This window comes from Notothenia rossii (genome assembly GCF_949606895.1).
Source record: "Notothenia rossii genome assembly, chromosome: 6".
NCBI classification, from domain to species: domain Eukaryota; kingdom Metazoa; phylum Chordata; class Actinopteri; order Perciformes; family Nototheniidae; genus Notothenia; species Notothenia rossii.
Genome location: NC_136909.1, coordinates 24,113,038 through 24,139,022, shown reverse-complemented (window position 1 = coordinate 24,139,022; position 25,985 = coordinate 24,113,038). Strand labels below are relative to the sequence as shown.

General features: G+C 37.8%; 2 protein-coding genes across 4 annotated transcripts; one reads left to right on the top strand and one right to left on the bottom strand.

Moving 5' to 3' along the window:
* Positions 1–3,911: 3,911 nt before the first annotated feature.
* Positions 3,912–10,715, bottom strand: cdo1 (cysteine dioxygenase, type I). Of its 2 annotated transcripts, XM_079689170.1 has the most exons (6): positions 10,661–10,715; positions 9,296–9,467; positions 8,011–8,088; positions 7,182–7,339; positions 5,943–6,112; positions 3,912–4,878 (listed from the first exon to the last, which is right to left on the bottom strand). In XM_079689170.1, exons 2-6 carry the CDS (start codon positions 9,463–9,465, stop codon positions 4,849–4,851), a joined length of 606 nt encoding a protein of 201 aa, XP_079545296.1. In that variant the 5' UTR covers positions 9,466–9,467; positions 10,661–10,715; the 3' UTR covers positions 3,912–4,848. The 2 variants fall into 2 exon arrangements, with proteins under 2 accessions (XP_079545296.1, XP_079545295.1); XM_079689169.1 differs by lacking the exon at positions 10,661–10,715 and having other exon boundaries at positions 9,296–9,545.
* Positions 10,716–15,022: 4,307 nt separating this feature from the next.
* On the top strand, positions 15,023–25,242 carry ap3s1 (adaptor related protein complex 3 subunit sigma 1). 2 transcript variants are annotated; one of them, XM_079689173.1, is made up of 7 exons: positions 15,023–15,399; positions 19,483–19,574; positions 20,305–20,416; positions 20,527–20,598; positions 20,850–20,957; positions 22,280–22,321; positions 24,413–24,552. In XM_079689173.1, exons 1-6 carry the CDS (start codon positions 15,331–15,333, stop codon positions 22,313–22,315), a joined length of 489 nt encoding a protein of 162 aa, XP_079545299.1. In that variant the 5' UTR covers positions 15,023–15,330; the 3' UTR covers positions 22,316–22,321; positions 24,413–24,552. The 2 variants fall into 2 exon arrangements, with proteins under 2 accessions (XP_079545299.1, XP_079545298.1); XM_079689172.1 differs by lacking the exon at positions 22,280–22,321 and having other exon boundaries at positions 15,041–15,399; positions 24,413–25,242.
* The last annotated feature ends 743 nt before the right edge of the window (positions 25,243–25,985 follow it).

Below are 25,985 nucleotides of genomic sequence, written 5' to 3'. Positions count from 1 at the left end.
TTTTTAAGCTTCTTAATTGAATAACAAACTATTTCTGTCACTACAAAGAGGGAAATGTGTGGAATGCACCATCACACTGCATAATGTATATATATTATAATATTTCTTGATGCAGAACATGCATCAGGCCCACAATCTGTTTTCTACATTTGATTGTTTACTCCCTCTTTTGGTGCTTTCTCCTGAGGGACGAGGATTGGTGAGCAAAGCAGGACTTTTGAGTAGAACACAGTGTACTATTGGACAATGTGTTTTCCGTTAAAAGTGAGCAGTAAAAAGTACAGCTCTTTGAAACGGTGACTAGAGGTACTGCAATTGTAAAGACCTCAGTGTCCTAATCTTTTCGTTTTTTTTGCACCTGTTCTTGGTAGTAACTTTCCTCGGACACCTACCTTCTAATTATGTTCTGATATTTTCCAGACTGGTATAGAGGTTTGTAGTAAGAATATAGTTTTGGATGAAAATGTATTCGCCATTTGTTACCTCAGTTTCTCAGTTTCATCAGCCAGGGTTGGACTATGTTGTCCGTGGACAATGTGTGGCGGAAGTCAGGGATGTTTAATGGCATGATAAGAAACAACTACTAATTTATTGGACGGTTGCTATCACGAGTCACTTTTGACTGACCCATTATTGCTGTAGCAGTTTCCCCAAAAGTCAGATAAGAGTATGGTTGTGGAATTTAGGTTAGGTCCAACAAATCATAGTGCTATACATTTTGAAAAAAGCCTGCCCTTTTCTCCATTTAAATCCATAAACAAAAAGCACCACTGCTGAATGTTGCTGTGCCAGCCTGCCTTGGCCTGCTATGACCACTATAGCCTGTGTTGACTAATGTCTTAAATGTAACCTTATAGGGGCCTATAAAGAACATTGCTATTTCAGTTTGGCTTGATGACCCTTCTCAACTTGTATTTCTGTTTCACAAAATCTATTAATAACAGGAACAAGGAATATTACAGGGTCAGACTGGAAGCGAATTTAGCTTTATAACAAAAGTAAAAGCATGACGACCAAACCGAAAATATGAGCTGCTGGACAGGAGCCAACACTGAGTCACTGGGTGCTGAAACCCCAGGATGTGGTGCTCTTAATGTTCTCTGCATTTTTAGCATCAAGTGAAGTTCCTCCTTTACATTTCTTGAACCTTGTGTGAGTAATAAATGACTCTGTGGAGTTTAGATCTGTGTGAGGAGTGATCTGCTTTAGAAAAACCTTTTAATGGGCGTATTTGAAAAATTGATAACAGCTCATGATTTAAATACAGAATGATGTCAATGAATAGCTTAAAGGCTATGAGGGAGCAGAGCAAGGGCTTTAATACTCTCCTGCAGAAAACAAGTCATGCCACACAATGTTGGTAGTACTACGTACAATCCGCTGTATGAATGAGTGTTTCACTATCAATGTACTGAAGCCGCTTCGATAAGGGAATCATGAAAGATCTTCCGATTCTTTCGGTGTCCTAGAAAATGTTTGTGGTTATCATTTCAGGACACGGTCCCCCACTATACTTGGCACTTTTAATCTCAGCACTGCAAGAACAGAGTAAAGGGTTAGAGGAAACAGTTTGAAAACTTCTGTAATGGTTTATGATCTCTGCCATCACTAAAGCTGCTCCTCAGATATGGAAAGAACAATAGCAGGGATAACAGAGAGCAGTGTGTGAGAAGGCAAGCAAAAGGGGACAGAGATGAAAACAAACCCAAATGGAGAAGATTTGATAAAGCTGTCACAACAAAAACACAACACCGAAACTGACACACTGCCAAATACTTCCGAGACATAATCGTAAGCCTTTGTTTTTAATACATGCCAATCCTTTTTCCATCTGGTCCGGAAAAAGGTTCCCTCCAAGATCAACATCTCCACTGAGAGAAAATGACAGTCATTACGCATTCCTGTTGACCAAAGTGACAAACAAAAAGGGCATTCACACTTCATAAGTTCAACAGGTAAATGTCACATGAAAGAAAAACAAATATCTGATATGAAAAATAACACACAAATATAACTTTTGTCGGAATATTAAAATATGAGTTATATTAGCTGCAGTTACTGTGTGTTATAAAAGAGGCCTGAAGAATGTGATCAGTAATGGCGCCAAATAATCAGGACAATGAACTGCATTGGCGTTTATTCAAATAAACCGATATAGATCCCTCACACATGAAAGTAGTGTTGCTCATTAACACAAAAGACATCAAATCAAAAAAAGAAATAGTCGCATGCAGTAAAAGAGGAGATGTTTGTTCATGTAAATTCAAGTGCAGCAAGGAGCACCCAATCTATATACACATACAAATATTACAATAGCATCTTTTCAAATAGAGCCAACTGACAACCACACACTTATAAGTAATTAAATACAGATAAAACACACGGTAAGAAATGCTAAAGAATCAAACATATTCAAATATACTTATATGGACACAATTGTCAAGTCACCAGTGTCCAACCTCAACATCAGTGTGTATCTAATCTAAGATAGAATTTTATTAAGAAGAGCATAATTGATGCAGCTTTAAAGAGAAACCCTACTCTGTATTTTGATAAATAATGTAATGATGTTTTTCATTAGATGTTTAATTCACATTTTAATCTGCAGTCTGTAAACAGAGTCCTTGTTTTAATACAAGACGCTCAATTTTATTTATGTTGAGTCAGCAACTGGAAATATTTTGTTATGGATTGCTTTGTTTTATTGATGGTTGAATCATTAGATAGGAAGCATCACTATCACTCACTTGATCTAAATATCAGAGTGTATTAGGATAAAGGGGTAGGGCAATTAATATTATATAACACGCTGCGGGCCATCCCACAATTGACCTGGTACAGAGTTAACCTGAGGAGAGTTATCTATCAATCTCACCTCCCTGGCACACTGTGTGCTTTCAGCAAAGGCAAATAATGACGAAATGTGACTACTGACGCATATTGTTGTTTGCACAAACTGTCCATTTTGAACAAAAGGGTGGATGTAAAAAAATAAAACGGTCTCTAAGAAAGGAGATCAATAAAGGCAGTGAAACCGAGAGTTGTAACATTTTCATTTTAAATGTCACAAAAATGCAGCTGGACTGACAAAATGTCCTGGTGGTTTATTTTCTTGTGCTTGAAACAACAATCAAGGAGATCTGATAAGCAACCATTTTAGAGATTTATGACTTACACTTTACCACTTATTTTGTCTATTCAAGTTCATGTAAAACATTACAAACTGTAGATCAACTTGTTTAGGTAAAATAAAAAGTGCACTGAGTGTTGTACAGTCTAGCTTGATATAAACAATGTATACAAAGGTAAAGTATCAGTATTTATAGTAGGAGTATAGTTTTACAGAGAACTGGAGCTTTGCATATACACTCCCGTCTTCAATTGTGCCTTATCTTTCAAATTCATTAATTATACTTACACGCTGAGTCAGTTAATACACTTGTTTGCTTGCCGAGGAGATACAAATTGGAACAGACATCAGCTGAATAGCTGGTTCTTGAAAATTGTTATCAATGCTTCAATAACATAATCTGCTTATTGTTCAAGTTAATCATCAATCAATATTAACCTCGTATCAAAGTACAGAGGGCAGCGCTTGCATTAATTTGCTTGCCGGCTGAAACCAGACAGCTTATTTCTTGACAATTCGCTGCAATTTCCACATGACTCTAATACACTTTCATTGTCTATTAATCAACCATTAGGAGTTGCTAGCAAATATTTACTATATCAGTAAGAGGCACTGAAACAAATAAATGTAAATGTTTACACCCAGCATCCGACAGCAAAAGGCACACATGAGTCATCAGCTGTTATTTTGGCTTTTGAAAGTTTTCTCCAGGTGTACCAAACAAGCTCTTTGCATACAGGCACTTATTACACAAACAGAAAAAAATGAGGACAACACAAAGTGCAGTTCTATGAAATTGTAATGGTTTTATTGCGTTACAGTTATGGCCAGATGTATCTTTTACTGCATCACAGAAATCATTCATGCATTTGACGGTGCTAGGAGAGGTGCTATGCTGCAAAAATTACACACTATATAAATACAGCTACAAGTAAAATATGCCAAAATCCTGAGAAAAGGTATGAGCTTTATCTGAACATATAGTCTAATAATACAAAAGACTTGTTTAAAACTTAAGGATGAATACATTAAGAAGTAACACGGAAGCTAGCTGATTCAAAAACTCTCTTCCCCGCAAATAAATTACAACCATCGCACTTTTAAAAACAACACAACTCTAAAGCTTTACATTTCTTTTTACCAAATGCAAACGAAACAAAAAAATGCGTACAATTGGAGATTTGCAACAGGTGTTAAGACAATTTTGAGTGGTATAAATTGACAGTAAATACAGCTATAAAAGTGCTCCATCGATAACAAAATTGTTGATTGCAGAAAACGTTTTTTTTTTTGTTCAGAGATAAAAATTAAACACTATAAAGCAATATTTCCCCCCTCTTTGAAAAGCTAGAGCTATACTCTTAGACTATGGGCCATAACTTTACAAAAGTGTGGTTACACAGGTTGTGGATGAACAGGAATGTTGTTATTGGAAAAGGGTCTCCTCAGGCCCAGCAAACAAAAGGCAGATTCAATCCATGTCCAAGCCTATTCATGCATTCGTCCTGTGCTCATCAGTATTTGCCAAGCTCACACTGGGCAGCGATAAAGCCATTCTAATTACTGGGTTGTCCTTTTGAACCAGCCCGCTCCTGATTTTTAAATGGGTTGTTTAGTCATAGTAGGTCCACATTTCGCTTCCCCAGCAGTTTTTCCTTGAAACAATTTCACAACATTGTCATTTTAAATGCGTGTGTCTTCTTCATCAGGAGCGACCATTAGTTGTTCTCTTGTGAAACTGTGGTCTCCTGGAAAAAAGGGCGGAAACTATTTAGACTAGGGTCAGGTCATTAGTCACTGAATAACAGTAATACATAGACTCACAAGTACTAAACTAAGCAAAAACAGAACTATTTTAAGTCAGTTTACACCATTAGACTTAAGATTTCAAAATTAAATTACAGCACAATTGGTCATGAATCCGGAAAAAATAAACCTCAGCCCACAACCAGAGTTGAGAGCGAGAGGCGTGTAGCGAGTTAAGTTCGTTGTGTGCTAACACTTACGTACTTCTACTATCTTATCTCCTCTGTTTGGTATTGCAATCTAATGCAGAAACTTAACAGTGTTATGGTCAAGGTATGCTTATACAACTTGTGCGTTTCAGATGAGACCACAGTTGTGGCAGGGGAACCAAAGCAGGCAGAGGTCCTATTCTTTAGGTGCTATTGTTTTATGTTTTTGTGCTGTATTCTTTTGCATGCAATTTTCAATTCATAACATTTATTTTTAACATAAGCATCATTTTTGTTGAAACTACAGCAACTGGAACACATTTAATGTATATGTAATGGAAACTTCCTATTAAAACCCTGAATCTTCAAAGGGTGCTGCTGTGATTTTCTGCAAACTAAGCTTAATGAGAGTAGCAAGACCGTATAAAAACGTCCCACTTCCTGCTCTTCAGGCAGGGAGGTGAGGAAGTTCAATTAACTGTCTGCACTGATCCTGTTTGTGGTGGCAATATGTGGTAACTTAACAAAAAAAGACTTTATTACCGGGTTAGGGTTGAGGCATTGTACATTAATGCAATCATCTAGTATTTTATTTAGTTTGTATAAATTAACCTTTGTCTCTCTCTGTCTGGCTGTTGCTAACATCTCAAGCTATATATTTAGGCTGTTAGTGTTTGGCATGCAATGCTGTGATTAAAAACGTGTCAACAAGTCACATATTTAATTTCCCACATTAAGAGTCTCATAACTTCCACCTACAGAATTTACTTTGCAAAATGTAAGAATCCAAAGACCAAAACATCAACACACAACTTTTTAGTTACTTTAAATGTAAATAGTGATAAAAAGTTGCTTACAAATGGAGTTCTCTCCCCGTTTTTGCTCCAGAAGGTCATCTTGGCGATGTTCGTGTGCCCCGTCCGCTGGTCGAAGGTCTGGCAGGCCTGGAACGGGGGACAGTACAGGTGCAAACTGGCAGCGCACTCTGTGTGGCTGCCATTTTCCACACGATGCAGGCCAATGGAGTCTAAAATATGCACAAACACACACACGATTTAAAAACATACATTTAGACCACTGGAATGCTGTGAATTGAGGCTCACACAGAGGCACTTCCTGAGTACTGCAACCAACAAACATCACACCAGGGCTCTGCTGAGGGAAGCACTCCGTCAGCAGAGGTGGGGAGAGACATGAATACTATTCATTGTAAAGTAAGAACCGGCTCCTAACTCCTCTGAGACCAGTTTGACATTATGTAACTGCAGAGGTTGGAAACTTTGCTGTAAAAAGTGCCACACAAATAACTCATTTGCACAGACTTCGGACTGTGACAGAGATAATATATATTTCATCTGGGAAAGAAAATGTAGGGATTTTTGTTGTGTTTTACTGAACAAGACATATAATGAGAGGGTTTCCTCATATTGAGCACCAGTTTCACACCTTGCCCTCACACAAACAAACAAGTATAATTAACATTAAGATATTTAAAAAATGATGAAATATCAGGGTGTCCGCGGGGTCTTAAAAAGTATTAAAAGTTGATAAATCAATTTAGCGGAAATTAAGGCAATTAAAAAGTATTAAACGGCATTTTCCAAGGTATTACATTTTGTAGCTTCTTTTCAATAAGTATATAAATAGTCCAAAGAGGTTGTATTCTACAGTCTGCCTGAATGTAATCATTGCATAGGTGTGTAGTGTGATTCTGTGCAGTTTATTTATGGCATCCCGTTGGGTTTGACGTCATCTGAACAGGACATCGCACGCTCACTGCTTGATAGCGCGCGAAGGTCCGTTTACGCCGGTAGTTAAACAACATCGTTATGGGGAAATGCAAGTTTGCGTCCAAATGGTTGGAAGATAAGGAGGAAGGACAATCAATACTGTATATAGTACATGTGAGGTGTGTGTCGCCAATGTAACCGGTTAAAACTCAAAGTGGCGATGAGGTCTTAAAATGTATGGAAAGGGTCTTAAAAAAGGTCATAAAAGGTATTAAATTTGACTTCAGGATTCCTGCATATACCCTGATTAACAATCAAGCCTAGTTAAAAGGATAGAAACACTAAGCACACTGTCTGGTTTCTCACCATTTATGTAAGCAACCGTGTTTTCCTGGAGGATTCTCTGTGACTTCTGGACCATTTCTCCTTTGGATTTACTCTCCGGCCAGTCAAACAGGGTCTCCTTCAGCTGACCCTGCAGCAGCTTCATAAAACAATGCGAGTCCGAGTGATCATGGATGCTACTGCAAATGGAAAAGATAAAAACAAGCATACAGTGTGAGATCCTTGTCATAACCTTTGGACTAAAAGCACCCTTTTAAATCTGCCCTTTAAGGAAATTCTCAGATTCATTAGCAGGGTCAGGGCCAGTTCTCAGAAACTCTTCTTCTTGAGATATGAAATTCAAACTCTTCCTACAGACTGACACATACATTTTATACATAATATCATGTAATGCCCGTTTTCATGGCCGTCCTTCAGTAGGTGAAAGAAATGTTCCGTTATATTTTCATAAAAATATAACATTTATATTATCAACCCAAAACAAACTCAAATGAATATGTCAATGTCTATACCCTTATGTGTTAGGTGCTCAGGTGATATAGGCTCAAAAGGAGCAACATGCAATAGATATAACTAAATAACATCTGTTTAGACAGCCTTTCCGTGTGTAGAACATTGGACTCTCTTTATCTCTATTACTGTGAGACAATAATTTCCACAGAAAATCACTTGACTACACGATAGATTGTATAGCTTTATGCAACCTGTATCATAGCTTTTCATTTGCAGTTATCGCTGAGATCTTGCTAAATAGCTAAACACAATTTGGATGTTATTGTATGATGCAATAAAATAAGAAACACTTGTGTTTGTGATGTCAACCCTCAATTTGCAGGCGGGAGCATCTCACCTGCCATGGCCTTCTCCCCAGCACAGAATCATGAGGTTGAATTTCCCGTTACCCTCGTCCACCAAGTTTCTTGTGTACCTGAAGAAGAGGACAATGTGTTAAACAAACAGGGAGATATAAAGTGCATATAGAAAATGTCCTAAAGGAGTCCAGAGAAGAGGAGTTGTCACACGTTTTACATTGAATGCCAATTCTCAATATATATATATTTTTAAAATCATTTTTAGGACAAAGCTAAATCTCAATGTGACGAAGATTTAAACACTATGATCTTTATTTGATTTAAATGTCCAATTTATTGCAGTTTCCATACAGTTAACCTGTTGTAGGATTACTTATAATGGACAACTGTTTAATGTCACCCGCACAAAATTCCTGCTGGACCCCACACTAACCGACAACAAGGTGATACTTAATGTTTTTTCTTTATTTTATTTCCATACAGATACCCCAATGATGTCATATAGGCCATTTTGCGTCCATGCTTGTTCTGTAAACATTACTCTGCACGTTGTTGTGCGCTGTATCATTCCGGCAGTCTCTAAATGTTTTTGAGGCAGCTGCAGCTCCCTCGCGGACAACAGACAGTCATTCGGGTGTGTGTGTGTTCTCAGTGTTGATTGGATGGCACCCTCACCCTCCCTCCATTGACCCCTCACTGATCACAACACTGAAGCTATTCAAAGCATTTGAGAACCCTATTTTTTTCTCCATTGCAGATTTAAACATTTATAATTTAAAATAAACTGTTTTGTATAAGGTTGTCAGCCTGATGTAGGAGTAGTGTTTCTAAATAGACTGCATTAATATGAATTTGGTAGGAGTCGGGTTTTTCCAATCTTTTATTCAAGTACGATGTGACGAAATCTGCATTCTGCATGGAAACAAGAACAGGTTTTTGTTCAAACGTGAGAACGATTGTTTTTTAAATATTGAAGTATTTAATTAATGTGTTCAATTATTTGCAAACGTTATGAATAACCTTCTAACTTCAATATATTCGTCATGTCAAGGGCATCTCATGTTTGTAGAGAACAGCCATCGTTGATTTGCAACAAAATCAAGATCAGCGGACAAATACAGACACACAATATTAATCAAAGTTCAAATACGATAGTAAAAACAACATTTGGACTGGAGTAAAAGCATGAACACACTAGGCCAAGGCGACAGACAAGGCTACGAATCCACAGTGCAAAGTGCATCAGCATAATAAACGTGTTATATCTGATCTGGTTAATGGCAGTCAAATATCATGAGCGTTAATAAACAATCACATTTTTACCTGTACTGGTCGAACTTTGCATGCTTCATCCAGTCCTGGGGGTTGCTCTTATATGCCTCCATTATATGTTGGACCTCCTCAACATTGATGTTGTCACTCTCGAAAATCTGATGCAGGATTTTTATCAGATCCTCCAACGATTCTGGCTTCCCCACCTCTGTGCGCTCCATCTCTATGCAGGAAGTTATATTTTAGATATTTCCCTTCAGTCAAAACAAGTCTGCCGTACCAACTTTGTGCGCTCTCTACTTTTTATAGGCTGGTGCCGCAATTTGGGGGAGAACTGGTGTTGGACTGTTCCATTAGCTGCACGGCTACAGCACGTATTCTCATTTAAATATTTGTTTTCATGAGCACATAATGACATATGGAAACGATATGGATTAATTGTCATGCGAATCACACCGTAGATATTATACATTTTATATATTTTTTATTATATAATATATGCCTTCATCTCACACATTAAGAACATGGACTAATCCTTTTTGAGTCCACCACGTTGTCACAAATACAACCTCCCCCTTTCCCTCTCTCTCATTGAGGCATTTCCCCAACAATAGATCTCCAGCCTCGTTTTGTGTGCCCTTTCCTCAGAAAACTCAATAACAAAACATTTCCAAGGTGTGTGCAGACCAGAAGCTCACAAACAAGTGGGGATTTTCAAGAAGAAAACCTTATTTTTTACGTTTTGGAAAAAACAATATCATGGTTGCTGGCATTTAGCCTGTCTGGGTGGATATGATACATGTAGGAATGTAATCAACATTGTTTGCATTAGGTGATTATTTAATTATGACATGAATGTTGTAATGCATTACGAAAAATATGTATGAAGTAGAACTTTAGTTTAAAATAAGGTTAAAACAGCCATAGGTTCAAATAGGTTAAAACAGCCAAAGGAAAGAAGAAAGAAGAAGGACAATGGGGAAGTGAATTCTTAACACTGCAGATGCAAAAGGTTTTACTTAATTTAAGACTTGTGTCCTTGTCACCCCACTTAAGAATGATTACATATTTAATTAAATGAAAAAGTCAAATAAAAACTACAAGGGGTTTCCCCACTTTGAGTAAAACATAACTGTGAAAAGTCACAGTTGACATTTAGTAGTAGCTGCTGCATTAAATATGTTTTTTATAACTCCAACAGTCCACCCATTTCATCTGAAGTCTCGGATCAGTAAACAACAAGAGGCAAATTGAGCAAATGCCTAAATGCTTGACTTAAAGGCTTCCTGTGCAAATTACACATCTGTGTTCATACTTTAAGTGAATATGTGTCTTTGAGATAGACTTATCTACAAAATCAGTAACAGAAAGATAGCCCAAAACAGGGAGAGATGCTTCTGTCCATGTTTTATATACCTCATCCTACATCCTCAGCAAGTCCTTGGCACAGTCTGGGAGTCGGTCCAGCTCTCTGTTCGAACAAAACCATCAATCATTTTTGTGAATAACGCATTCCTCGGCATACAGGTCATTCATATAAGTCTCACTGTTAAGAAAAACAACATGTCAGATGAAGCTTGTATGTAGTAGTTATGTTATTGTGGATCATATGTGCTGCAGATTAAATGTACAAAGTGTTCGTTTTTGCATGCTGTGAAGCAGTGGCTGTACAACATATCAAATATCACTGAACTCAGTTTCAACTTTGAGTACAACGTCTTGCTTACAGACACTTTGAAATACCTTTTTGAGAATGCAAAGTGACATACTTGAGTAGGAACAGCACACTTTTCCCCATTTTATTTTCCAAGAAACAGATTTGTTAAATATTAAAAGGAGAATGTTCCTTCATCAGAAGTTTTTTCTCTGAGCTGCCACATCACCAACACCAAACGTGCTGTTGCTCCTCCTTGTGGCTACAACTCCAACCAACTTTATGTAGTACCATACAGTCTACAATATGTGTGGTACCAGTGAACTGAGATTTTGACTGATGCTCTGTTATGACAGTAATTCATATACATTGTCTTAATGGCAAATTACATATAATCTAGTTATTTGATTTACACATTATTTCAAACAAGATTATGCAGATTATTCCATCTCAAACTGCAATGACTACAGTAGATAACATGTCTGCAAGATCTGGGAATCCTTATGGCTTTTCTTAATATGAAATAAAACAATATTGCACTTGATTTTTAATAGCTCCCAACAATTGAACACAGGTTCTATTTGAGTGACTATTTATCTTTTCCAAATGCTCTGTTTTGTTTCTATCTGCTAATGGTACTAATAACAGAACATTTATTGACTGGCAAAACCTAAAAAACCTAATAAGCAAGTATCATATCCATAAATAAAGAACATCACTAACTATACTATACTATATTAGCATTCAAATGAATAGATGAAGAATTCTCAAGTGTACTCCTAATGACTTAATTTTTCCTTACGATGCACTTTCTTGGTGGAAAAACAAAATTCTTACAGTCAATGCAAGTGTAAAGATCCAAGACAAAGAAGGCATAAAACAGCAAGGCTAAAATATGCAATAAAGACAGAAGTATATGAATAGGCAAATAACAAACAATCAGGAATGTAACTTATTTTGTTAACCCTGTAAGGCCCACTGTAAAAAAAGTCAGTAAATGTTTTGTTTTTTTAAAGACTACATTTACATAGTCAAAAGGTCTTTTTGTTCAGCCTCACAATGCTATTTGTTAAGACCACTGTTAAGATAGCAGAAAAGGTAGGACCCAAATGCAGACTACAAAAAAGGTAAAAGGTCTAGAAACAAAAACGAGCTTTATTTAAAAGCTGATAAACAAAAAAATGGCATGAATCGAAAACATAGATAGCACAAGGTAGCATAAACACACAAAACTGACCGTGACCAACATGGAGGGAGACAGGGGAGACAAACAATGAACCGACAGGGGAATACAGGAAAAGACAAGACTAAATACAGAGAGGGGTAATCACGGGACAAGAAACAGCTGGGCAGGGAAGGTAGACACACTAGGGCAACAGGTGAACACAATTAGACAATCAGGCACAGGAGGAAAAACACAGGAAGGAAGACAAGAGACAGGGAGAACAGAATTACAAAATAACACCCAAAACAAGACAGACTAAACTAACAACGTGACATACCATTAGGATCGTGACACTATGTGTTTATAGGTCCTGCCCTCTGGCCATAAACTCACAAAACTTCAGAATCTTCAAACGAGCAACATCTCTTTGTTTTATTGGACTGGATTTGTCAGATTCAAGTTAGTAAAATGCCTAAAAAAAACGTTGTTATTGTGATTATTACAATGTATAGAACATGTACATATTTAGTTGTTGTGGAATACATTCATCACATTTGATATTGAGCAGCTTATGTCTATGTTGTAATATTACAACACAATGTGCACTTATTGTAAGTCGCTTTGGATAAAAGGGTCAGCTAAATGTTGTTCACATATGGAAATAAAACACTAATAGAATATATAATGTCTTTGATAATTCACTATAACTAAGTTCTAACTGTGTCCTCTGTTAAGATTTTTGAATTAAGACCAGAATTGAATAAATTAATACATTATTTCTGATAAAAGAATGTGAAATTATATCTGTAGCAATATTGTAAACTCTACTTGTATCTTATCAGTTAATTAATTACAAAAATACATTTAACTCTGATTCTGGCAGAAACAGTTCTTTCTGAAATGTTTTGGGAAACTTGGATGTATCCCTCTTTAGTATGATAATTAGCCTGTTAGCATTAGCCAGACAGCATTGTGTGACTTGTTGAACTGGTTTACCTGCATGTGTGGGTGTAGGTATTCCTTTTATTGTGATAATAGGCAGGATATGTAACTTGTTGAACTGGTTTACCTGCAGGTATGGGTGTAGGTATTGCTTTTATTATGATGATAGGCAGGATTGTGTGACTTGTTGAACTGGTTTACCTGCATGTATGGGTGTAGGTATTGCTTTTATTATGATACAAGGCTAAGCCAGGTAGTATTGTGTGACTCAAGTGTACAATGCAAATAGGATTCAGATACTTGTTGCATCGGGACACCTGGAAGGGGGTGGTCCATGCATTCCTTTTAGTATGATAAGGCTAAGCCAGACAGAATGAACACTTGTCCCACCACCCTATATTTTCCTTCAGGTAATCTAATACAATATAATAAGCATATGTATTATTGATACATATTTATTAATTACTTTTTCCATTTCAGAATGGCACCAGCAAAGAGAATTCCTCAATTCAGTGTGCAGGATGTGATTGCTGCCATCCAAAACGGAGAAAGTGAGTTTGAGATGGAATCAGAGGACGTGACTTTGATGTGTACCAAGGCAGTGTCAATGGGATACAAGCCAAGTCTGAACTTGGATTGCCAGGTGATGTTGTGATGAAGCTTGCCTCCACGCTTCCAGAAGGTCAGAACTATAGATCTACACAGACAACTACTTCACCTGTGTCCCATTGGTAGTGAAGCTCCTTGATCGTGGAATTCGTTATGTGGGAACAGCCAGGCAGGTGCACTTATCCAACTGTAACCTTGAAGAGGAGAAGAGCTTGAAGAAAAAAGGGAGAGGAAGCTTTGACATCCGAGTGGAGGCCAACCACAACATCTGTGCTGTCAAATAGTATGACAGCAGAGCGGTCACACTTGTCATCCTTTGCTGGACCAGACCCATGAAGTCCCGACGCTGGTACGTGTACATCTTCTGGCACACCATCATCCTTGCCGTGATCAACGCCTGGCTCCTTTGCAACAGGAGACAGTTTCAGGCAGATCTAGCATTCTCTCTCAACCTGGTAAGAATGCATTTATGCAATTTGCCGTTTGTATTAGGCTATTTTTTTTTATATTTCACCCAAATATTTTGGACTTGTATCCTAATGTATTTTTAACATGTATCTTGATTGAGTCTGTTCTAATGAGGTGAACACAACTCCTCTGAAACCACCAAAGAGGGGACGACCATCTTCAGGCAACGGGAGCCCAGCAGCGACAGTGACATCAAGGAGCCTGGAGACCATCCTCAGGTGATGGGAGTCCACCAAACGGGGCCCCATCCAAGAGATCACCTCAACTGGATGTGCGCAAGGACCTAGTGGCACATTTTCTTGGGAAGACCAAGAGAGGACGCTGTAGACACTGCAGTAAAGGGTACTCAAACACCCAATGCACCATGTGTGATGTCCGTCTGTGCTTTTCTGACGACAGAAACTGTTTTTTGGACTACCATATTCATATTCAATAAATAACTATTCATAAAAAATATGACTGATGTGTGATTATTATGCATGCTATATACTGATATAGGGCTAAGCAATAAATCCTGCAAATCAACCCTTAGTTGTTCAATATATTTATTCAGACAATGTGAGTAGAAATACAGGAATTCTGCTCCCACCTATGCCCAACGTTGCAATATTACAACATTTCCCTAAAAACATACCAAAATGTGAAAACTCAATATTTCTGCTACAACAACATCTGAAAGGTCAAAAAAAAAAAATTCTAATGTTTTTTTCAATTTTTTTGCTTTACAGGGTTACAATAAGTTAATATTTTCGGGGTCAAAAGAAGATGCTGATCTATTAAAAAAAAAATGAAAGGAAAAGGGGAAAGCCAAATAAAAACAAAACACTAAATCTTTGTCGAAACACAAGAAATCAAGACACCGTCGAACGAAATATGTTTTGGTATAACGCCACCCCATGGATGATGCGAGTATGACTCTTTGAAATAAGAAAACAAACTGATTTTCATCATAGGATTTTCCCTCTGCGGTGAGAAGCGCGTTTCGGCAGAGATTTGAGCCTTTCCGGCCGCCGTAGCAGGAGGAGGAGAGCATGACTGGTCCTTTGACGTGGAATATTTCCGTAAAGAGACGATGGAGGAGTAGCAGCGTGTAGCTCAAAAGCTATCCCGTATTAACCTTAAATCGAGACGGGATTTAGCCCTGAATCCCACTCGGACCTGGGTTAACGGCGGGAGTTAACAGACCAACAACAGTCTTTCCCAGACTGACCCTTTCTGCTCCCCACCTCCCTTAGCTCAGCTTCAACCATGATTAAAGCCATTTTAATATTCAACAACCATGGGAAACCGAGGCTTTCTAAATTCTACGAGCATTATGTGAGTAACATGTGATCTATTGATATATTGTATTGTTTGTAAAAGGTTGTGGTAGGCGGAAGTGAATTGCAAAATTCAAACTGCGGCTTTTAGGATACTTTGTTTAATGTTTAATGTTCTCTTATAATGTAAACCAAGGCAGGTGTAGCTATAGCTTTAAGATGCATTCATGATACATGGTTGCTAACCGTTTGAATGGCAAGGTGTGTGTAGCCTACTTTACAACCCCGGCCCTCAATAAGCTGTTGTTTCTTACTGACCCTATTGAAAAACATGTATGAATCATGCTGTCCTTCTTAAAATATGAATAATTAAACGTGTGCAAGCCGAAGCGAAGCTATCACGTTCCTGCCGAGCCTGTCGAAACTGGATTGTACCCACTTCTCATGTTAAACCCGGTTGTTGTGGATGAACACATTGCATTTAGTTCGCTCTGTTTGTGTCACATGACTTTAATAACGCCCTTGTGAGTGTCCCGTGCTCACTGCAGCCTGTTCAAATAGCTGTATCCATTTACTCGAGGTGTAATATAAAGTGACGTTTACCTGACTGCTGTAACCGGAAACCATGCACGTAGCAACTAACAGTTTATGTAATATGCTTTGTCGGCTAGCTGTATTGGCTTGTTTTCATAATTTGATTTTTATCTTAAGATTTGCTACATGCCCCTTCTCTAATATGTGTGCTGCAATAGCAAGGCAACTTGGATAAAGAATCTCAATGAGTTGGCAACTATATTTTTTGATTCACTTTTCAAGTAAAAATGCTAAATATCTGCAGGCACCAGCTTATACAATGAAAGGATTGGGGTCTCTTTGTGAGGGAAACAAACTTGATACATTTAAGTGCTGTGCTTAAGTTCAATTTAGAAGTACCTCTATCTCCTGTTACCTATTACATCTAATTAACTATTAAGAGACTAATATTGTTCTTTTGACTCATTTATTACTACATTTTTTTGATAATAAAACTCATGGGTTATTTTGCAGATATAGGTAAGGTGAGTAATAAAAAAGTATCCACAAATACATTATGATAGTACATCACAGGCTACCCATCAGTATAAAGACTATTTCAGATTGCATCAAACCTGTACCAGCTGCAACATTAAAATGAGGAGTCATGCTCAGTTATAGTCCATTATTCTGAAATGAGCCACTCTGCTAAAGTATATTTTATGTTTTGTGCATTTAATGCTAATACTTTTTAATGGAATGTCTATAAAACAGCGGAAATGCCTACCAAATCTTCCCAGAGAATGAGGTGACATCTTCCAATTGCTGTTTTTTGTCTGACAATCTGTACAGAACACAAATAAGAGCACAAAAAGCAGCAATATCAGAGGCGGGAGCCAGCAACTGTTTGGCACTGCTGCCTCTCCAATCACTCAAACCACTTTGAGAAATTTTTTCCGATCTAGCCTTTGGACAGCAGGTCGGGGGAAATGAAGACATTCAACTGTCACCTTTGGCTCGAAGAAACATTTCTTTAGATTTTATAGAGAACATAAAAAGAGTCCCACAGTCTTTTGTTCTTGTTGTTGACCCTTGGGATTCAACCCTACGCATGTCTCCAGCTCTAAAAACTATACATTTAAGTGCAATCCTACTCTCTTCACTGGAAAACTCAAAGCAAAAACAGCATTGATTCATTTAGGAAGTCCCTGTATCTATTTGTTTGGAAGCAGATGTATGTATTTGTACTTCAGTAGGATACATTGTATTTGATTAAAAGAAGGCCATGTAGACACCATCTGTTATATTCAACGTTGACGTGTCAGATTACTGGCCAGCAAGGTATACATCACACATGGCTGTGAAAACTGTTAGCAGTCAGTTTAAATAATATGTATGTCATTAGCTCATAGTGTTGAATGGGCTACAATGGTTAATATAAAGTAATGTAATGTATACTGAATGTGACAATATTAGAGCTTCACATCTTTTTGTCAGCTTATGTATTCACAGGCTTTAATCCTACTAGTGTTCATAAACACTACATAATATTACATAGTATCATAGAGGAGATGGTTTAAAATACACTATATGTAGTTGTCAACATCTAAACCACAGTTTTTATAATATGAAATGTATCTTATTAGGATTGATTATAGCTTACTTATACTGTACATTCATAAACACATACCAATACCTTACATCAGCTTACAACTACATTATAGTATGTTATACAGTTTTACAATCATTTTTTTCTGGGTGTTTAGGGGACAGTTTACAGGAAAGATTATTGGGGTATAACCATAGACTGTATATATAAGGGTATAACAAGAGGGGTGTATAACGTAGAAAAAGTGGGGGGTGTTGTGCCTGTATATGTATTTGATCAATAAGGCCGCCTGTATTCCCTTAAATTATATATAAAATCTCTCCCACAATGACATCAGTGAAGTTGGATGTTACTAATATTAAAACCTTGCCATAACTTGGAAATTGTACAATTTACAATTTAGGCATTTAGCAGACGCCTTATTCCAAAGCGACTTACAATGACCAATTACAGGGACATTCTCCCTGGAGTAACCAGGGGCACACTAGTAGTGGTGGTCCAGGCAGGATTTTAACTCGCAACCTTCCGATCATTAGCCCACCTCACTATCCATTAGACCAGTGGTTCCCAACCTGGGGGACGCACCCCCCCTTGGGGGGGGCGCCAAAGATCGCAGGGGGGGCGCCAGGCCTCAGATGATTTGAGGCCAAATATCATATTTAGACTTTTTTTTTTCTTAATTTTTTCTTTTTTTTTTTACATAACTGTTAGGCAATACATGATTGTCACTAAAAGCCTTGTCTCTACATTACAATAAGATACACAAAATAATTGATTAATTAATTTGAATAACAATTCAAGTTAGCTAAAGGCATAAAAACACAGAAATGTATAATTCTTCCTTTCATAGAAATGTTTCTTCTGTCCGTAAAGTGTCCAAACCAGGCTTTTCTGGATAAGCGCATTTTTAAAACATAGTCATTGTCCATGCCGGTTTCAGTTGGATTATTGTGTGTGTTTGTGTGTGTGTGTGTGTGGGGGGGGGGGGGCGCAACTTCCAACAGGAGTCATTTGGGGGGGCTCTTGGGAAAAAAGGTTGGGAATCACTGCATTAGACCACCAAAAATAAATAAATAAATAATAATAATAATAATAATAATACTTTAAAAAACAAATGTATGAGATCCATTTGTGGGGCGGACGATATATATCAAATATATCAATATATGGGAAACACTGGGTTCAGTAAAATGATCCAGAGGAAGTTGTGATAGTTCTTTATAACCCTTAACACCAGAAGCATCTCAATGAGAAGTTTAAAAGCTGCTGTATCCTTCAACTGTGAGCACTGTTTCCCTGCTAGTCCCATGCAACAAGTCACATGACCAGCCTTCCAGCCAGCTGCACAGCAGACGGCCTCTCCTCTCCTTCTGCTCACTGAACTATTGCACCCCGAGAGGACATTAGCACCCTTGGGTGAGGCTGACTCAGTGTTAGAACTTCCCACGACAACATTAACCACCTACTCCCTCTGATTTATTATTTAAATGTTGTATAGTCCCATATGCTCAGTCCCATATGTTTTGCATGTTTATCGCATGTTTTTTTCTGGTCCTTAAGTGTGCATTTTCATTTTATTTGTTTCAACTAAAAGAAACCTGAAACCATAAAACTAGATGAAAATGTCATCTGGTTTTTCTTGCTTTGGACCCCTATTAAGTCAGTACATCTTCGACTGTTGGTCCTCTCTTTAAACCTTTTGTGGTTGTAAAAATGCCCAAGGATGTTTGCGGTTTTATGGAATCCATTAGCAAACAATGAGATGAGCCTGCATTGGTTCAGTTTGTGCAATGCCATCAGTGACTCCATAGCCCTTGGGCACTAGGGTATTTTAGATATGACAAGAGGATGGTTAGTATAACGATCATGTTTTTTCACTCAAAACTAATACATTCATTCAAGAAAAAGATAGGGAACCATTATTTCTGCCAACTCTGGCAGCAATTTAGTGCACAAACATCGCATTATTTACAGTCATTTTGTTATTTAACAATCTATGATTTCTCTTTCCTCCTGCAGAATGAAGACACAGAGCAACAGATCATCAGGGAAACCTTCCACTTGGTCTCGAAAAGAGACGAGAACGTCTGTAATTTCCTTGAAGGTGGAATGTAAGTATGCAGCAACAGTAGATACACATGTGACCGTGTCTGATTGGGAGTGGAAGTAAATACTCAGGTATACCATTTTCTCTGATGCAGCATCACAGGGATTCATTTCACACAATAAAGGAAAGCTCAAAGGGCTTTACGAATGATGATAAGCAAAAATAACAGTGTTTGTTTAAAGGTCATCTATCATTCATGATGGAGGAACCAGCAAGGTGTCTTACTTGGGGAAACTTCACTGCTCACGCTAAATATTGCACACTTACCCTGTCTTTTACTTGAAATACTACCAGGAACGCATGTTTGTTAACCATTTAGAGAACTACTGAGTATTATCACAAACACTTAAAATCCCTTCACCTTTCCCCTCTGGTTTTTAAACAGGATTAGGGGGGTTAAAACATTTTCTGTGGCTTAAACCCTTTTAGAGATTTTCTGAGGTCTTATCAAACCCAGTGAATAGATTAACATGAACTCTCATATCTTCTCTCGTTAATATATTATATGTCCTATCTTTATATATGTTGACTCATGACCAAAAACATCCTGTTGTTTCTTTTCCAATGTTCCTGTACCATAACATGTTTACACCACATTATGACACGGACACATATCTTATGTCAATGTTCTCTAGTTCGTGATTGATGTGTCAGTGTATTTTGTGTTTTAGATGTATTTCATGTATTCATTCAGGACAGGTATTGATGTGATGCTTCTGTATCATGTGTTTCAGGTTGATTGGAGGATCAGACTACAAACTGATCTACAGACACTACGCCACTCTCTACTTTGTCTTCTGTGTGGACTCATCAGAGAGTGAACTAGGCATTTTAGACTTAATCCAGGTAAAGGCCCAGAAGACAACAGAACAGTGTTGTAATTTATGTAATTTCAGTGTGTTGATTGATATATTTCTGTGTTACAATCGATGGCATGGTATTCTTTGTATTTCCAGGTATTTGTGGAAACGCTGGACAAATGCTTTGAGAATGTCTGTGAGCTTGACTTAATTTTCCATGTAGACAAGGTAAGAAAGGCCTCTTTATGATGTCAACTATATATAATGCTTACATGTTTGATTATCAAAGTAGCTGTAAAATTGAGCCTGACTTATTATTTTTTCACTGTTGTGGAACTAATCAGATTTCAGCAACTTCCCTGATTTTATAATTGAGCAATGTGCACATCACCGGTTTGTCCAACCACTTTACATTGGGTGATGTTACAAGCATCAAATCACTGACTCTAAGATGAATACATACATTTTCCTTTTCTCAGGTCCACAACATTCTGGCGGAGATGGTTATGGGCGGGATGGTCCTGGAGACCAACATGAACGAAATCATCATGCAGGTGGATGCCCAGAACAAGATGGAGAAGTCTGAGGTAAGCCTAGTCATTTCTGTCTGCTGTATGTATGACGTGACCCTCCCTCCTTTACTCTCCACGCTATTGTATACAGTTTGCAGGCATGTGTGTATGCTGCACCCTGCATGCTTCTCTCCTGTGACGTTGTGGATGCTCCCTAACTATTAGTGAGTGTTTCTGCTTTTTCGGCCACTCCTCTCGCTGCTGTACCGCTCTCAGCACAGGTCAAGACTCAACATATCCTCTCCTGTATTCCTCAGTATTAAATACAGAATCACATCCATCACTTTTCTCATTGTTATGGACACTTAACTCTACGATTATCAATAACATCATTTGACCTTTATCCATGGAAACAAGCTTGTTGTAGGCTGTGTTCTTTTATTGTTTCAGAGCATAATGTGGATTTTATTTATTGGAGTAAATGCTTTTCCAATGTTTTGTTACACTGTAAGTCAGTGTCCTTGCTCTGATATTTGTTCTTTGCAAGGACATTGCTTTGCTTTCCATTCAGCTTCTGTTAGCAGATAAACATTCATTTATTTCAGTTTGAATCAGACAGACAGCCAGAGACAATTTCATGAAGTCATTTCTGATTTTGCATAATGTGGATTTAGGCTCTGATAGGCCTTAAAGTGAACTGCACTAATGAGTTGGCCTTGTTTTTAAATTCCTTACAATGCACTGCAATTATGTCAAAACATCCAGGCAACATTTTTGTGCCGACACAAGTTTGTATCTTGTTGCTAACACAACAAAGTGAAGGGTGACATTGTACGTTATTTTAACTGACTGACATCAATTGCGTGCAATAACATTTGAATTTAAGTTCACGTGTTAACAAAGAACACTTTTAATCTGACCTGCATTGTGTGCTTTTAACGACAGAATCTTCTTTTTGATCGATGTTCTGTAAGCAGAGTAGTCTTTTACTGTTCTACAATCATCAGAGCTGCTCTGCCCCTCCCTCTTGGACCTACCCTAGACCGCAGTGTGTGTGTTTCACACTGGAGAGGCTTTCATTTAAAATGACATTGTCCATTTATAGGGCAGTGTCTGGAGAACAAAGAAGGAGCTGTTCTCCTTACAGACTGGGAAAGACTGATTACTCGGCATTAGGGTTTTTTCATTAAACTTTTCTCAATTAATATCTTTTTTTCTATCTATCATTGTGGGAAAAGCTTCAGATCAATATTGTCTTTAAAGATGTGGTCTATGATAGGTCCTATCACTTTTTTCTGTGGAGATAAACTGTAATTACTTTAATCTGCTTTAACATTCCTCATTCCTCTTTTTTCCTGACCCTGTCTAGTTCTTTCCATTCTTCTCTCTCTTTACAGACGTTTATCTTTCAGTCTACAAGGCAGGACAGGTAGACACAGGTACTGCTAAATTTACAACCAAGTACTTTAACCTTAACTGAAGTTTACTTCCCCCTCCCCCGGAGTCTAACCATACGGCCCTCCATGTTACAGCAAACTGACGTCATTAACATACAGTAGGAATCTTTTATGGCAGACCCAAAAATGTTGCCACTGGTGAATGTAATAAGTGGTGGACTACATACTGCAAACAAGCTGACAGTATAATGCAATCATATACAACAGATTGCTTTAGAGCACTTTGTACAGTTGCACTGTTCCCGGGAAGATAACTTCTGAAGCTTTACAGCGTTACATGTTGTAGGGTGTAACTATGATATTTTTCCCCCACTGTAGTCTCAAGGAATGTGAAACTGGCAGCCTAGAGAGGCTATATAACTTTGTATATTTAGAAGCTGCTTAAACAGCATTGAAAGGCCATTTTCTAAAATGATCTTCTGAATTCTTTAACGCAGCTTTTTAACAAGTTAATAACTAGCTGTAACTACATATTGACTTTACAAAAACAAGAGGGTATAATGTTTCTCATTCCTTTGGCTAAAAAACAAATAAGCGTATTAACAAGATTGATTTACTTTTTCCTATACAGTATATTCAACAATAAAACTAGATTTTCCTTTTGTTACACTAGATTTGTTTTTCCATTTCTTTTCCTTTTCCTCCAGTATTCCTCACAGACAAAAGATGGGGTGCAGCTCGAGCCTTTAATACGGCTATCTGATGTACACAGAGCGGAGAATCAAGCCATTGTCGTGTGTTTCCCAGCTGGTCTTACTATTTCTGTACAAATCAGTCACACAGCGTTTGATTAACAACCCACTATCATGGACTTGGAAAGTAAGTCTCTAGGCTACTGTGTGAGGAAAAACTAATCTGGAGTCTGACTCCTGAATACTGAACCTACGTGCTGGATCAGCATTCCTCTTGGTTAATGCTACGGTCATCTTTCCTTCGAACACAAGTCTCCTTGATTCTTGGCAGAGGAAGGAATGCCCTATAAGACAAACGGTCCATTGAAATCACCTTGTGAAAATAAGTGAAGTGGATACATCTAAATTCCAGACATGCTTTCCTTTTGGGTCATATCTCAAGTGATTTATGATGTGTTCCTAACCGAGGCAGTGAGAGAACATACAGTTCTCTGCGGTTTGAGCCGTTTGGTCATTTTTGGGTCTGTCTGCTAAAGATTCTGATGTGGGATCTCTAACTGCAGTGATTCTCAAATGCCTGCTCACACATGAGACGAAAACATCGAATCTTTCACTCTCCACAGATGTTTTTAATTGTTCTAAAAAGCTAAATCATCTTGATGCTTTACTTAAAACTGCTTAATTGCTCAGTTTCACTTTGAGATTCATTGTGTTAGAGTGTAGTCCCTGAGAATAGTTTTCCCATTGTAGTTTATTAGGCTTATAACCCCCTCATGTCATCGGAATGAAACACTAACATTCTAGCAACTCTATTCACAAAACTGTATTTAGAAAGTTAAAGTTATGTGCGGTCTTGCCAACAAATATTTCAGCCCACTAGAAGTAGAGCATCACCTGCAGCATTATTATGGTTAATATAATGTTGACACACGTTCTATACATACCTATCTATCCAAACATCATTTCCGTCTTCATATCCAAATCCATTTTTCTGCTTTACCCAATTCTCTCCTTGCCTTTGTACCCTTCATCGGTCCTCAAGAGTCCGGTGGGTTCACTTTCCAAGCTATGCTGCCTTTTGTCCATATGATGAATGTCCAGCAGTGATCAGCAAATCAAAATTCGGGAATGGTTTAGTACAGTGTGTCCTCACAGTGGATTCATAATTGGCTCTGGTTGTGGTGTAAATCATTGTAGAACCATATAATGCATGTGCATATGAAGCTATGAAGGCATCTGAATGTACATTTGCACATAATGTCTGTCTTAGTAGCTGTCAGTGCTTTGCATTTTGTCAGCAGTTGACTGTTTTTTGTCTAGTACTCTGGTTAGCGCAGTGTGTCTGTCCGTGTGTGTATGTTCAATGTGCTATCGTGTACAGCAAGTGTTAAAATGTACTGATTTCTATCTTTTCAACCCTCCATGTGTTTTGTGTGTATAGGCCGGTATTGCAGGAGCACCTGCTCGTGCCGTATCAGCTGTAAAGAACATGAACCTCCCGGAAATGCCCAGAAACATCAACATTGGTGACATCAGCATAAAAGTGCCAAATTTACCCTCCTTCAAATAGTGGCCGCACGTTCCTGAAGCTGCAGATGTCAGCCAAGGTTTACCGTGATGCAATCTGTTTACCAAAACCTCAAATTGCTAACTTTTATCAAAACTTTACATTTTGAAGGTACTGTGTGATTTGACACTCCTTGTTTTGTGTTCTCTTTTTGTTTTTCCTATTAAAGAAAAAATGTTTTATGTGTCTTTTTTTCAGTTGGAAGGAAAAATGAAGTATTTATTTATTTGTGGTACATTCCTTCTGCCTCGCTGGAAGTTGGCACTTCCGCTGCTACAGTTCAGATCTGTGTCAGTTTGTAACTGGAATTATTTCACTGACTCAAGTGTTTACTTAGAAGACAAAGTGTGGCAGGTGGTGAGGTTTTGGTACAGTCTCATTGGTTTGGTTATGGCAGACCAGAGAAATCAATCAATACAGGATAGGGCATGAAACTATTTCCAATACCAAATTGGAACAGGTCTACAGTATTGAAAGTCATAAATATACAGCCTGTTTGTAAAATCAGTGCAAAGAATATTATTATATTATAGTTATGCTGTGTGAAAGAAATATGGATATATATGCTGAAATGATTTTCTCTTTTCTTATCTGTATGAACAAACCTTTTTAAATGATTTATCATGTCTCTTGATCTTAATTTTAAACTGTGCATGACTTTTTTTCCCTCTTCTTTTTCAACATAATAAACTGTCGAAACCCAACCTTTGTGTTTGCCTTATTTTATCATTAATATAATCTTACATTGTCAATTTTTCTTTAACACAGTAGCACTGCCATAGGTGCAGCACGCCAGTACATTTCCACTCTGTTATTATATACGCACATCTGCCCCTTCCTTCAGACTTCCTCACAGAGCCCCTCCTCCAACACACACGAACGCGCACATGACAAATGAGGACACGAGATGGAAGGCTGACAGGCAGGTAGGCCATCCAGTTATTTTAGCCGGGCCGGCTAAAATAATTGGTCGTACTTTTTACAGCGCCACGGCTTCCACCGATGAATTTTTTTCAATGTATTTATTGTCAAAGCATTTCATATTCATTGCTATCGGGATGTTAAGAGCATTCCATGGAATATAACAAAAAGTGTTTCTGAAGTGAACTACCTACCCCACCTTTAAGGCATAAGCCCTTAATGGTGTGTAAACAGTGTCAGCAGATAATTCTGCTTTCACGTGGAATGATACATGATATCTAAAAAAATATGTGCTTGCTTTGCCTATTAGCAAGCAGTGGATAAATATGTACATTTACTCAAAAACAGTACTTGAGAACAATTTGAACATAGCATAGGCCTACTGGTATTTCCATGTTATGCCTCTTAATATTTCTATTACCGGTGTGAAAGCGCTACATAGGGGAATATTGTTCTTCTTATGTCATTTAAAGGTAGGCCTACTATGTGTTTTTTTACATGCTCTTTTATGTCACTAATCTTCCCA